At 39.9% G+C, this 15,919-nt stretch overlaps 1 protein-coding gene across 5 annotated transcripts in view; it reads right to left on the bottom strand.

Annotated features, from left to right (window-relative positions):
- Herc4 (HECT and RLD domain containing E3 ubiquitin protein ligase 4) overlaps positions 1–14,763 on the bottom strand; it is a 75,370-nt gene extending 60,607 nt beyond the window's left edge. For 3 of the 5 annotated variants that reach the window (XM_057794845.1, XM_057750983.1, XM_057750987.1), the window contains exons 1-3: positions 14,419–14,763; positions 12,818–12,848; positions 11,896–12,199 (exon numbers count right to left, since the gene is read on the bottom strand). In XM_057794845.1, the coding sequence (XP_057650828.1) occupies positions 11,896–12,121 (226 nt within the window). In that variant the 5' untranslated portion in view covers positions 12,122–12,199; positions 12,818–12,848; positions 14,419–14,763. Of the gene's footprint in view, positions 1–11,895; positions 12,200–12,817; positions 12,849–14,418 lie in introns of those variants that run through there. The other 2 variants (XM_057750982.1, XM_057750984.1) reach the window with 2 other exon arrangements.
- Between the last annotated feature and the right edge of the window lie 1,156 nt (positions 14,764–15,919).

Genomic DNA, 15,919 nt, shown 5'->3' with positions numbered 1-15,919 from the left:
TCTGGTCTCCAAAGGCACCTGAATGCACATGGTGCACATGGAATCATTCAGGAAAAACACTGTTAGTGTTTTACCAGTAAGTTTTTAACACGCCACTTGAAATTAACTTTATAAGCTTGCTACCATTATTACCTTCAATACAACAGAAGCCTCATGAGGAAAGTAATTAAAACTCCATCAACTAGGGTTTCTTGGCATACTAATTTGTAAATAATGCTATTCAATAATGAAACTGACCACATCAAGAAAACTGACATTCCTCCATGCAAAGCGATTGATATTTACCTGGATTACGATCTTATATTTTTGGGGTGGGGGCAGAGGGGAGGCTAGTGCTGGATAACCTCCAGGAATCTGTACAACTCCACTGATACACTAAGTACTTACCTTAAAGTATCTTGAGTTGATGTATACTTGAGGCATGTAAACTTGGCCTTACTATGTAGATCAGGCCTGCAGCGATCTTCCTGCGTCTGCCTCACATGTCCTAGGACTGCAGTTGTGCACAACCACGCCAAGTGAGCTGATAATTCTTTAAGCTAGTGCCTAGTACACTGAAGTGTGTAACACCAATTTCTCAGTCTGCACTATTTTGTATATGTTTTAATAAAATCATATTGCAGAAACACACACACACAAAAACCAGGATATATCATGACATTTCTTTAAAAAATTAAGAAAACTAGGAATTAACTTACACAAATAGTCCCATAAATCTTAATTACAATGGGAATTGAAATCTTTTTCAGTAACAGAAGCTCAAAGGTAGTGGCACAAGCCTTAAATCCCAGCACTCAGGAGGCAGACGCAGGCAGATCTCTGTGAGTTCAAGGCTAGCCTGGTCTACAAAGCAAGTTCCAGAACAGTCAGGGCTACACAGAGAAACCCTGCTTTGAAAAACTGGAGGGGGGGAGATAAACAGTCAGACAGAAAAATAAATAATAGCAGAGGCTCCCCAAGTAAGTCAATAGCACACTGAAGCAATTCTAATGGAAGTAGCAAAAGAAAGCAGAGTACAGAAATGAGTTAAGACTCCTTAGTTCTCCAATTAGCGAACACTTAAATTGGATTCTGATGTCTATGAACTCAAAGGCATCAAAATCTAATGTGTAATATAAATATCCAATGTAAAATATTACACATTAGTATTAAAATATACACTGTTGCTTCCCAAGCACTTAAAATACAAAAATAAAGTTTGGGAAAAACAGTAGAAATAAAGATTGTGATTAAAGGTTAAAATAAAGGTATGAAAAAGATGTCATGTGAACAAGACCTTTTCTTAGGTTTTGAAATACATTAGAAAGGATAATGATACTTAAGTCTTGAGCTTAGGAAAACAAAAGAGGATCCATATATCCATTAGGAAAATTCAAAATACTAGAACAAAACAAAGATAAATCAAAATTGAAAAGACTGATGGAGAAAACATTATTTATGCCTCTGACAAAGGAGCATCACTCATTCATTCTTTTTTTGGAGCTAGCTCTTGTAGATCAGGCTGGCCTCGAACTCATGTTCCTGTGATGCTGGGCAGTGGTAGAAGTGTAGCTCCCAATCACATGGTCAAAAGTGTAAACAGAAACACACATGTACTTGTTAAACTATGATACCCAGCAGGTTATCTACATCAAATAGTTCTTCAACTTAGAAAATGTACTCTTCATGCTACTGGGGGAGAAAAGTAACCAATATCTCCCATATCAAAGGGTACTAGGTGGATGAGTTGTTTTGGATAAAATAAACAGACTAACCCACATCACAATCATTTCCTTTCTTGTTCTCCACAATCATAAAACTGTTCTAATTCCACACACACACACACCTTAACTTTCTGCCTACATACCCATTTATTGATTGATTGGCAAGATCTCTGCAGCCCTGGCTGGTCTCAAATCCAGACACCCTCCAGCTTCTGCTTCCCTGACTGCTGGGATTAAACGCTCTGATTTTCTTGACATGTACATTTCTCCTCTATTCAACTGCCAAAATAATGACTGTTTACATGCTAAGTAAAAATTATGCTCAGATTAGTGAAAAAAAACAACTGCAAACACAGAAACGAGACACACAAAAGTTTTTGTTTTGTTTTTTACATTTTACGGTCAGTTCATTGTTTACAGATCAGCTCATCATTTTCAGTTCAGTCATGTTTAAAAGCCTGTATAAATAATACTAATTTGAGTATTTATTTTTCAGAATATCGGGATACAATTAATCCTTATAATTACTCATTAAATAATTTTTAAAATCAATGGCTAAAGGTTTTCAAGATACCTCAATGGGAAGAAAGGGGCTTGCCACTAAGTCTGACTCAATTCTCTCCACAGGACCACAAAATGGGAGGTGTAAGTCACCTGCTGTAGGTTATCTCTGATCCCCATATGTAGACTACGGCACATGTGTGCACTCATCTCCACCATATAATTTTTTATTTGTTTTCCTGTCCCGTGTCCTCTCTAACATCAGAAGATAAAAGAATCCCATTCATTCTGTCTTGTTCCAATATAGCATACCTCCAAGGACCACAATGCTTTTGTTTTGTAATATTTTAGCATAGTTCTTTTTAAAAGTTACAACATGGCCTTTATTAAAGACTAAAGGAGGGGGCTGGAGAGATGGCTCAGTGGTTAAGAGCACTGCCTGCTCCTCCAATGGTCCTGAGTTCAATTCCCAGCAACCACATGGTGGCTCACAATCATCTGTAATGAGATCTGGTGCCCTCTTCTGACCTGCAGGCATACATGAAGACAGAATACTGAGAACACTGTATGCATAATAAATAAATCTTTAAATAAATAAAAAAATAAATAAAGGCTAAAGGAGCCGGGAAGTGGTGGCACGTGCCTTTAATCTGGGAGGCAGAGGCAGAGGCAGAGGCAGGCAGATCTCTGTGAGTTCGAGGCTAGCCTGGTCTGTAAGAGTTAGTTCCAGGACAGACACCAATAACTAGAGAAACCCTGTCTCGAAAATCCAAAAAAAAATAACTGTTGTCCAGCCTGGTCTACAAGAGCTAGTTCCAGGACAGGCTCCAAAACCACAGAGAAACCCTGTCTCGAAAAACCAAAATATAAATAAATAAATAACTATTTGAGCTATCATGAAGAGATAGATCCTGGCAATTTAACAGGCTATCAGGTAAATCTGAGAAGGGTCTAATACCCAAACCCGCATTAGTCAGACCTAGCTATGAAAGCAAACATCTCAACTACTAGTAACCCAGAAAGAAGTCAAACAGTCATTAACTTGATAGGGATTGTTTGTTCCACAATAAGCAAATAAGCCTATTAACAAAATTCAAATGATCAAGATATCAGATGGTACATGACTGTGGCAGTTTGAAAGAAAATGGTACCCAAAGGGAGTGGCACTATTGGGAGGTGTGTTCTTGGTTGGAGGAAGTGTGTCACTAGGGAGGTGGGCTTTGAGGCTTCATATATTCTCAGGCCACTTTCTGTTGCCTACAAGGTGCATGAACTCTCAGCTCCTTCTCCAGCACCATGTCTGCCTGCAGGCTGCCTTGCTTCCTGCCATGATAACAATGGACTAAACCTCTGAACTTAAGTGAGCCACCACAATTAAATGTTTTCCTTTATAAGAGTTGCCATGATCATGGCGCCTCTTGATAGCAACAGAAACACCTAAGATACTGACAGACATTTTCAGTTTATCATTTTATAAAAAATTCAACTTTAAGAAACAGATAAGGCTGGGCAGTGGTGGCACACACCTTTAGTCTCAGCACTTGGGAGGCAGAGGCAGGCGGATCTCTGTGAGTTTGAGGCCAGCCTGGGTTATAAAGCAAGTTCTAGGACAGGCTCCAAAGCTACACAGAGAAATCCTATCTGGTAAAAACAAAAAGAGAGAGGAAGAGAGGAGAGAGAAGGGAAGGGGAGAGGGGAAGGGAGAGGAGGGGAGGGGAGGAGAGTAGAGGGGAAAGAAAGGAGAGGAAGGAGAAGGGGGGAGAGGGGAGGAGGGAGGGGAGGGGGGAGAGGGGAGGAGAGACAGGTAAAACTAGGCCTGTAGCTCAAACCTGTCATCTCAGAATCTGGTAAACTGAGACAGGAGGGTAGCCATGAGTATCAGGCATCTCAAAACAAACAAAAAATAATAAAATAGAAAACAGATAAAGTAGACAGCCCTTTATGACCTTTAAATTTATAGGTTACTTTAAATTCATTAAGTACTTTTAACAGTTTCCAAAGATTGACTCCCAACCACAAAATAATAGCTATATTATTAATTACTTGATACAATGGAATAATGGAAAAATTTACAGCCTACCTAATACACCTAGAGAAAGCAAAGCTGGAAATAAATACTTCATGCTTTTAGTCATGATTTTCTCCCCTTTGTTTTGATCCCTTACTGTCCACTGAATATTGTTATCACAGTCACAATAAAATTTACCTCATCAGAATTATCTTTCTCTAAACAGAACTAACAGCCCTAATCATAACACATCCTGTATTTCCAACCAACGACTCCACCAGGGATCATAGCTACAATTCACTTCCATCAAGTTAACAATGTCGGGGGCTGGAGAAATGGCTCAGAGGTTAAGAGCACTGACTGTTCTTCCAGAGGTCCTGAGTTCAATTCCCAGCAACCACATGGTGGCCCAAAGCCATCTATAATGAGATCTGGTGCCCTCTTTCTGGCATGCAAGCATACACGGAAGGAATGTTGTATACATAATAAATAAATAAATCTTTAAAAAAAAAGTTAACAATGTCTGTCCATCTTCGGTCTGCCAAATCTCTCCTTCATTGTTTTTTTTGTTGTTGTTGTTTGTTTGTTTGTTTTTTGTTTTTGGAGACAGGGTTTCTCTGTGGTTTTGGAGCCTGTCCTGGAACTAGCTCTTGTAGACCAGGCTGGTCTCGAACTCACAGAGATCCGCCTGCCTCTGCCTCCCAAGTGCTGGGATTAAAGGCGTGCGCCACCACAGTTAAATTACTTTCCCAATTATCCTCTCTTCAATATTCCCTTAATAAAACCAGTAATTCCCATTAAAATCTCTTAGTGCCCACTAACCAAATTAAAATGAAAACATCTAAATATAATTTTATAGTTCAATCTGCTGTTGTAGAACATCTTACAAGTGCATATACTCACAAGAATGTCAGGAAATAAAAGTTCCAAAACACATTCATTTGACAAGCTTCTGAGTATAATGAACATATGAACAGATGAATGCCTATATGAAATTTTATGTTCCCTACTTTCAAGACATTCCAGCTAAATGGATTACCATTCCCATACCGCATCTAACTTGCCTATGGTCATCTGAGCTAGTGTGCCTCTAAAGCACTTTCCATTCTTTCCTGTAAGAGCACTGCATATATTTCCTGTCCATGTGCTATCTACCTCTCCTACACTCACCTTTAAGCCATGCTGTTTTATAAGGTTCTATTACGCATCTTCGTATTTCAGGACTTTCTGTGACAGGATCTAACTGTGAAGCCCTGACTAGCATAGAACTTCCAAAACAGATCAGTTTGGACTCAACCTTGCAGCATTCCCGAGTCCTGAGTTACAGCCGTGAGCTGCCTGGCTCAGCTATTCTATACAAGCATTCATCTGTAAACGACACTGCTGCATATTTACGTGCAGTCCTATGATTTGTGTCTGATTTTCCTTACTAGACTTTCAAATGACATGCATCATATTGTACCCAGAAGCCTATCAAATGAATGTATTCTGGAACTTTCATGTACAAACAATATTCTCGTGAGCAGACATTAGTAAAATGATCTATAACCGTGTTTAACATTCCACCCCCACCCTCAAGACAGGGTTTCTCTGTAGCTTTGGAGCCTGTCCCAGAACTAGCTCTAGACCAGGCTGGCCTCGAAATCAGAGATCTGCCTGCCTCTACCTCCCAAGTGCTAGGATTAAAGGCGTGCAATACTACCCAGCCTGATTTTTTACCTTCTTATAGCTGCCAAATTTTCTACCAAGAATGTCTACTACTTTTGAAACCAGAAAAAATATGAAAAACTAAAATTGTATTTAAGAACTGAATGATAACAAAGGAAAAAAACACAAGTCTAAAGTTGAGTATTAAGAAGCAAGGAAGTGGCATATGGTTAACTGATAAGAGTGCTGGTCTAGTATATCATACATAAAACCCTGTGTCAATTTTTAGCACTTCAAAGCAACAACACAAGTAAGCACTGGTTTTTAATAATATGTGGAAAATGTGTTACTAAAGAGTCTTAAAAATGCAAAAATAAGCTGGGCAGTAATGGCACATGCCTTTAATCCCAGCACTCGAGAGGCAGAGACATGCAGATCTCTGTGAGTTGGAGGCCAGCCTGGCCTGCAGAACGTTTCAGAATAGGCTCTAAGGGTACACAGAGAGACCCTGTCTCAAAAAACCAAAAAGGAAAAATAAAACTATACCAAAAAAGAAAATAAAAGACAGAAGAGTTAAGTCCAGGTAAATAAAAATGTAGAAGCACTAATGGTCAAGAAATTTCCCTTTTATAACTGTAACAAATTGGTTTTGATTTTGTTGACAAGAATGTATTTCTACATAACCCAGTCTGCCTTCCAATTCTTGATCTTTCTGCTGCAACCTCCCAGTGTTAAAATTAGAGGTAGATACCACTACATCTAGCAAATTTGTGTATACTGATTATACACAACACCGTTTTCCTTCCATGTATTCTATGGACAAAGAGTTAAGTTTGCATATGGCTCCTTTAACTACTTATTTCCTACACGATCCCACTCAAATAAACCCTTGAGCAATGCTTAACTACACCTGTATCAGAGTTTAAAACACATCTCAACATTCAATAATACACTTTATAGTTAGGAAGTCACTTTCATTTCTTCAAAATAATTTTTTAAATAGATGGAATGTGTGAGATCATGCTATACTTATATAGCATACTGAGAACAATGGAAACCTAAGAATCCTTTAGAAGTCTCTAAGAATAGGTGTGGGATGGACTGGAGACATGGCTCAGTTTAAGACATGGCTGTTCTTCTAGAGGTCTGAGTACAATTCTCAGCAACCACATGGTGAACCACAACCATCTATAATGGGATCTGATGCCCTCATCTGGCATGCAGGCAGACATGCAAAGCACTCACACCAAAAAAGAAAAGAAAAAAAAAAAAAGGAATAGATGTGGTGGTGGTGCACACCTTTGACCCCAGACTTAGGAGGCAGAAGCAGGAAGATTTCTACTAAATTGGAGGCCAGCCTGGTCTATAAAATAAGCCCAGACCAGTCAGAACAACATAATGAGAACCTGTCTCAAAAAAACACAACAAAAATCTCTTGAGTAGATGATGCAAATTGATTCCCTAGGCTTGCCATTTTACAATGTTAACCACTGGTAACTACCCAAACTGTAAAACTGAAGTCTACCATGCCCCCTTCCCTTTTTGCTAATGGAAACAGTATTTTGGTTTTTCATTTTCTATTTTTAAGGGAGGGTCTTGAAGCCTCTAACTAATGATCCTCCCGCCTCAACCTTCTGAGTGTTGTATTAAGGGCCAATCACCTAAGCACAGAAATAAACCAAACACAAAGAAAATACTGAAAGAAGCCAACTGCGCCTTTTTCCCCCCAAGAATTGTTTATATAACAGAAGCAAAGCAATGCATCCCAAAGACAAAGAGCCTTGATACAACTTAAATTATCTTGTTCTAATGCTAGCCATTCAATCAGCCCTACATGACAATTACTACAGACTTCTGATAGACCAGCACAACAGTCAAGACAATAAGGGAATATATGATAAAATAGAAACAAGAAAAGTGAGCTTTGTCTGCCTAAATATTCTTGCACTGGGGCAGAGTTGAGTGTCAGTGTTTGCTTCTCGTGAATGACGTCCTATGTTGATAATTCCCCTCCAAAAGAAAACTGTTCACACACTACACAGTGGTATAATGCAATCACCTTGGTAAAATACTGATTTATTTCAAGAGGCCATCAAATAGAATGGCAAAGAAACAATCTTAATTAGTACCTGGTCTGCCTCAAAGAGATCTTATTGTAAATAACACTCAACATAAGCACAACTCAGTGAATACAGTAGGAGACCTGTAGGCTTAAGCTTTCAGAGTCAGTTTACAGCTGTTCACCAGTCTCCTGCTGTTTGACAAGTTACTTACCAACTTGTGCTGCCATTTCTCCGAAAACTTATCCCCTAAGATGAGGATAATTCTTGCAATTTGTGTCACAAGCATTTTGAAAGGAACCATGAGTTATTGTGTAATGCTCTTGAAATTCCTCAGATGTGGGGTCCTACACAAAGTAAAGTATTATTATACATCTCTCTAACAGCAACTGTTTGCATTATGACTTTTCCCCTACACTTGAAACTGAGACTCCTGGGCACTGACCTTTCTCATAGTGCTCAAGGCCAAGCCTCAAGTCCTGACCTAGGTAATTCTTTTTTCCAAGTCATTTATCATCTATATCTTTCTCTTCCTTAGAAGGTATTATGAAAATTAAGACTTACAAAACCCAGTGAGCTTTAATCTTGAATGTTTTAGCAAAGTAAGAAATATGTGGGACAATCTGGTATTTCTAATCTGCAAATAATTTACCATATTTACATATTTCCTACACTATTTTTAAAACTCCAAATTTATATAAAAGGACATTTCATTTATAGATTTATTTTATGTTTTATGAACAGAAAGAATAGGTCAGAAAGTGAGGAATCAAGAGGGCAAGCAAGCAGCTACTGCTATGACCAAAATGCTTTCACTGGAACAACGAACAGGAGACACTGCAGTGAGGCTCAAATGAGATAGTCCATATACTCCATTCCAAAGAACTTGGAAAACCACAAAAAGCTACCAAAATGCTCTGCTTAACAGAATTATAACATTATTTACAATAATAAAATAGCTTAGTACTGCTTTTAACATGAAACAAGTACAAACAGATGTATACAACATACACGTAAAGTTCCTGCCAACAAGTTATGGCTGGATATACTTTGAGTAAAAAAACCTGTTAAAAAAAGTTTACTTCTAATAAATTACTTCTAAATCTCTTAGGTAAATCTAGAAGTATACAAATAAAACTAACAATTCATTAAAATGGACAGATACTGAATAAATGTATTTACTTGTAAACTAAAAATTAGGAAACTGAGAAACTAGCTTTAAAAAGTATCTAGAAGTTTCCATGTAGGAAAAACTACATGAAGGTGGAAGAGACACTCATTTTTCTAGCACTAACTCAGAAAGAGCTAGGAGTGAGGTCATACCTATGGAAGAGAACAGAGATGGATATGGACTTAGCCTATTGCTCTTCGTATAATAAAAGTCAGAAAACATTTTATGATCCCTAAAATATCCAGAATGGAAAACTCTCCCAATAGGTTGCATGTCCAAACAAGTACACAACAAGGCCAACCCCTAAAGTCAGTCATGTGCCTCAAGTAATTTATCCTCAGTGATGCTAAGCTCCATTCCTTTGCTACAATGTATTTATGGTTACAAACCCAGTCTATGTAAAGAAATAATTCTTAGTTTTTCTCTACTTTCTTTGAGACTTAAGTAAAGCTCTGAGGAAGGAATTGTCTATGACAGACATAACCAGACAGTTCGATTAGCAAGACTATAAAACCAACTAAATAAGATCTAACAATTCCTTAGCTCTAAACTCAACCCTCAGATTCAACAATTCATAAAAGGGTCAGGGAGAGCACACTTTTAAAACACTGAACCAGTCCAAAGAAAGATAATCAGTTAGAACATTAGTAAAGTTACCACTTGTGTGCTTTAAACCAGAGGGAGGGAGGGAGGGAGGGAGGGAGGGAGGGAGGGAGGGAGGGAGGGAGGGAGGGAGGGAGGGAGGGAGGGAGGGAGGGAGGGAGGGAAAGAAATCAAGAAAGAAAGAAAGAAAGAAAGAAAGAAAGAAAGAAAGAAAGAGAAAGAAAGAAGAAAGAAAGAGAAGAAAAAGTGGTTGAAAACTGGAATCCTATCATAGCAATCATACCTCTTTGAATTTCTGTGTTTTTCTATCTCTGCAGCCTGGTTACTCTTCAAAATATCAGAGAACTAGGACTTTTGCTTAGGCTCAGAACCCCCCCCCCCCCCGCCGCCAAGTACCCTTTATAAAAGCAATTCTAGCTCCAGACTTATTTTGTGGCTATTATGTGACTACTGACAGAATTTAATTTAAACCTTTATTTCTTAATTCAATCCTACAATATCTTTCTCATTATTTAAATTCCCTAGGCTTAAAATATAAAGCAGACAGACAAACTTCAATATTCTTTAGTTATTTCATTTACATAGGTCTGAACTCCCAACTCTTGCGCTAAATCTCTGGAAAAACAACGCTCTCCCCCCTCCCCCCATCATCTATTTTATATGCCATGGACATCAATGAGCTCATCTGAAAGGGGAAGCACATTCTTCAACTTTGTATTACTAAACAGTTTCCGGGATAAATTCACAGGAAGACAGAGATGTCACAGTACAACCGTCACAGAGTCAACAAGATCAAAAAGCATCTGGCTTTCCCGAAACTTCACCTGTGCAGTTTAAGTCACTCTACTCATTGATGTATGTATTTACCCTTGTTCTGAACACCAAACAGAGTGTAGTAACATTTAAAATTTCTAAACCTCGGTAAGTTACAATGATCGTGCTGGCAATTACATCTGGTAAGTAATCCAATACCACAGAAATCTCAACTTGAGGCAGCATTTTCCACACTAAGCAAAATGTACAGATAGTAAATAACCACCCACAACCACCTCAATGCACAAGAGACTATGAAAATCTGTAAGATGCTTTTGTAAAGTATAATACAAGAAAACTATCATTTATTTTGAGTTTTACAATCATTAGACCCATTGTATTAAGGAATCGTTCTCATTCACTCACTAAAACCAAGTTACATACTATGTGTGCCTCAAGAAAAGGGATTAAGATCCTACTCACAAAGACTAAAACCTCCAGGATCTCCAAATTACGAGTGAAGTATGGCAATGGTAGTGAGATGATATGACAGATACTTCAATTTAATGCCTGAGTTTTGATACCCACATTTATCTCTTAAAAACAGACTATAAAAAAAATTATAAATGAGCTGATAGAGAAAAAGGATTGTCATGGGAACCCCTAAGGGCCCTACTGTGACACTAGGTACGGCAGCAGTCTCCCCGGAATCTACTACCTTCATGGAGTAGCTTTTGGTTGTCACAACTGAAAGCAAAGTGCTAACAAGCCCATCAAAAGTGCTGACGCCAAGTAAATACAACATCCAGGAAAGCAGAACAAGAATTGTGACTAAATGCTTTCGATTCTCATTACCTTTAAAGTATTTTACATTTTGTTTAGATACCTCTACAGAGTCAGACCAGCTCACATTCACACTCTTTAAAAGCTGGCACTGATGTGAAAGCAGAAAATGCAGGAGACTAAACAGTATGTCTAACTAAGCAGAACAAAATTACATATCTAAAATATAACAGGAAGTAAATGGAAGAATTAAGATATAATTTAAGCAAGTAAACAAAAGTAAAAACTTTTACCATACCCCCCTCAGGTGTACAGAAACATTACAGAGCAAATTAGAAATTCACAATATGTTCAAGGTAGATGACTTATTAAAGAATTTGATGTCTTTATATTTTATAAAAAAAAAAATACACTGAAGGCGAGTTTTTGTTGTTATTGTTGCTATTCAACCATCATCAATTAGGGTCATACTAAAAGTAATAGTAATAAAAGAGAAAAAAACCTAAAGAACTAAGAAGGGTGCAAAAGTCAAGAATGTTTAATTCTTACTTTGCTTTTAAAACTTGGTGAAGACTGCAAATTTTATATTTATATACAGGTCATATAAAGCATCATTTCAAATATAAAATGGTACCAGTTATTAGAACTAGAGAATGTCTAACTTACCTGGTTTCTTCCTTGACTTCTCATGACCCAGCTGCCCTAAATCGTTACATCCACATGTGTACACAGTTCCGTCATCCAGGACAAACACAGTATGTCTGAGTCCACATCCTACATCGCGGACCTTTTTATTCACAAAAAAGTCACTTTTTCTGGGCTCAAGTACAATTTCTTCATCAATTCCACCCAGACCTAGCTGTCCATACGATGCATTTCCCCAACACAACATGCTTGTAAGGACCTTGGTCTTCCAGCTTCGATACACAAGTCCCTTTGGTAACACTGGGAACTTGGAGGTGCCTGATGTCTGAGGAGACAAAGTGAACAGAACTTCAAAGGAAGAATGATGTATAACTGCTCTTTCATCAGTGTTAAGCTACGATGAGGATCGCAATTGTTAAATGTTTAAAATATGCCTGTTATCAGCTCTTTCATTTTTAAAGTACCATATGCAAATGTTTCGGAAATGACATCACTTTCTACGGTTCTTCGCAAAACTTTAACCAGGAACTGACTTTGACTTTGTTATATAACTCAGTAAGAAGTACTCTGATGAAATTAGGTTTTTTCGGGCTGGAGAGATGGCTCAGCGGTTAAGAGCACTGACTGCTCTTCCAGAGGTCCTGAGTTCAATTCCCAGCAACTACATGGTGGCTCACAACCACCTATAATGAGATCTGGTACCCTCTTCTGGCCTACAGGCAGGATACTTGGCGGACTGACTGACTGACTGAATAAATAAATAAATAAATAAATATTTAAAAAAAAAAAAAAAAAGAAATTAGGTTTTTTCTTCAAACAAGTTTAATGAGAACAGTAAATGAGGCATGTGTCCAATACTCAAACAAACAGAACGCCAGTCAACTTCAGGAACACAACCTCACAGTCCCCCTCAACTCAAAGAATTCAATAGTCTGATACCTACCTCCACATCAACAGAAAGCTGAAGTTCTGATCTGTAACAGAAATTAAGCCAATAATGGAACTTAAAAAAAAAAAAACTGTCACAATTTGACTATATACTTTATTAATGGCTATACACAAAATTAGAATCTATCAAGTCATAATTTTAAAACTCCATTTTACAAGTCAAAATATTAGCACCAAACCCTCTCTACTAATTTAATTTTAAAACTAAATCGATGTGATTATAATACATAAAAATACTCAGCTTAAATATCAAGATTCTCCCAATTCAAATTTTTTTTTATTATGAATGGTTCCTACAAGTAAAACAAAATTCTCCTTCAATAATCTTTGTGTGTACTTCTAAGACAATTACTTAAAGATGAAAAACAAACTGTCAACAATCCCACAACTACCCAGCACTCGGGAGGCAGAGGCAGGCGGATCTCTGTGAGTTCGAGACCAGCCTGGTCTACAAGAGCTAGTTCCAGGACAGACTCCAAAACCACAGAGAAACCTTGTCTCGAAAAAAAATCCCAGAACTATTGTTTTTTTTTTTTTTTTTTTTTTCAAAATAGGAATGGGGTTGAGGGACTGTGAGGCACCAACAGTTTAATAGAGAAATCTATATAACTTCTTCACTTGAAAGACTACATGAGGAGCTGAGAGACCTCTCAGAGGTTAAGGGCACTGGCTGCTCTTTTAAATGAGCCGGATTCAATTCCAGCACCCACATCGCTGCTCCCTCCTGTCTGTGACTAGTCCCAGGGAATCCTACGGAATCCTACGCCCTCTTCTGGCCTCCACCAGCACCAAGCACACACATGGTGCACAAACATCTAAGCAAAATATCCATAAACATTATAAAACACACACACACAAAAGACACGAGCCTTTCTCATATAAACCTCCACATTTTAAAAAAATATATATAATGCATTATTAAGTAGCACCCTTAGTGGAAGTTAGTCTTATCCTTGCTGTCCAAAGTCACCTAAATTCCTTACACTGAATCTGAGGTTTCAAAACACAATTTTCCTGCATTTATTATTTAGAAAGTGCTGACGCTGTCCCACTACACTCGCTAACCAGAAATTTGATTTCATCCCTTTGGGACACCAAAACTCGAAAGTTTCAGAGAGTTCTGCATTGTCTTTCCATAGTTTATTTTATTTTTAAGGCTAGAGGAAGGCAGAAACATTTCTCCGATTTCAGCGCGCTTCGTTTGGGTACCCTTTCTTTTTTTCCTCCAGAAGTTAGAACGGGGATCTCGAAAGGCGTTCTCTCGCCAGCAACAGGTAGGAGAAGGGGAAAGAGTTTCGTTTCCTTTCCCCGACCGTGCACCACGATCAGCTCACGCGGCCCCGGTTTGGGGGAAAGAGGAAAGGTCCGCACACACCCTGCCTCCTCGCGTGCCCACCAGCCTAACTCCCGCGGCCACCGGCACCGTCCCACCGGGCTCGGGCCCCGCGGCCTCAGCCCCGGGGAGGGCCCTTCCCCCGAGGGAGGTGCAACACCCCGGCCCCGGCGAGCTCGGGTACCGCTAGCGCCCTCCGCCGAGGCCCCAGCCGAGCCCACCTTCGTCGCACTACCCCGAACCCACGGGGGGCAACGACTCACCCGGCCCCTCGGGGCAGGGAGAGCCCCAGGCGATGGAGGACGGCTGGCTCTCCGGCTCCCGAGATCTTCCTCCGTCAGGCGGCTGCGGCGGAGGTGACCACGACGCCTCCTTCGGGATCCCGGCCGCCGCTCCGCTGGCTCGGCTTGCCCGGCTCGCTCCCTCCCTCACTCCTGTGAAACTTTCCCAGGTTCCTCAGAGAAAAGCCGCCGCCGCCAGCGCTCTCCGGACCGAGAGACAGCCGTCAGCGACCCGGATGGAGCAGGAGGGGAAGTGCTGCTGGCGAACAGGGCGGAGAGCACGAGGGGTGGAGAGAGCCGAGGGAGAGGCTGGCGACAAGGGAGAGGGGCGGTGGTTTCGCGGGGGATGGGGATGGGGTGGGGGAGGGGCCTGCCGGAAGTCAGTCGCCGCGCCTGCGCAGCCCGGCCCGCTTCCCTGGCCCGCGGAAGTTCTCCCAGGGTTCGTCGGACCCAGGCGCCTGCGCGGTGTTTTGCTAGAGGCGAATGGAGGATAAGGGCTGCAAGCTGTCAGTGTATTTTCTTTCTTTCTTTTTGTCGATGTGTTTTTAACAGTGCTTCGGCGTCCACAAGGGCGGCTTAAGGAAATTTTCTTTGTCTTAAGGAAATTTGGTTTGTCTCTCTACTTATAGGTTTTAGCCTTCTCGTAAATTTGATTCTACCTTTCCTAAGGAGATTTTGAAGTAGCAGGAGAAACAATCGCAAAAATTAGAAAAGCGGATGGCTCAGTGTAAACCCTTAAACCCACCTGAACTTAATCTGAACGTGTGTGAGGTATTGATAGCAATGGAGCAATGGCTTAGCCTAATCTTTGTTTAGGTTCCTGGAACAGTGTTGGCTCACATTTTTAGCTAACTCATTGGAAGATAAGGTTAAATTGCCCGGCCTCTTTCGCTCAGCAAAAAGTAGAGCGTATGACTTCAGTTCCTGTTTCATGACAACGAAATCCAGATTTCATAGGCCAATATTAACATCATTTTGATACCAAAGCCGTCCGTTATGTCAAAAAAAAAAAAAAAAAGGACCCAGTGAACGAATTGGAGGGCAAGTTGTTGGGGCAAGAAAAAAATATTTATTCGGTAAGACACTCAAGACCAAGCATGTGAAGTGGCTTGTTGACACTTCTTAAAACAGGTTCCATGCCCCCTCTAAGGAGGAAATGATCTGAGGAAACCCAGTGGCTAATGCTCTGTGGGGCTGTGTCAATCTTGAAGAAGGAGGGGAAAGAACAACATGGAAATCCCATGCAAATCAACTGTGCTGCTAGCTTAAGGGGGGAGGGGGCTGCGCGGACTAAAGGAGGCATGAGCCCTTTGCAGCAGAGGATAGCTATAAACAAAATTAGTCCCATTTGAAAATTAGAGAACTTAAAACAAGACAGCCTTAAAATTGAATAGGACTTATTTTTACACCACATTTAGTTATGTCTTTACTAGGTGTTTTAACCAGCTAAGCACATCACCAAAACTAAATTATGTTGTCTACA

This window comes from Chionomys nivalis, chromosome 19, assembly GCF_950005125.1.
Source record: "Chionomys nivalis chromosome 19, mChiNiv1.1, whole genome shotgun sequence".
NCBI lineage: Eukaryota > Metazoa > Chordata > Mammalia > Rodentia > Cricetidae > Chionomys > Chionomys nivalis.
This window is presented reverse-complemented; position numbering and strand designations above follow the sequence as displayed.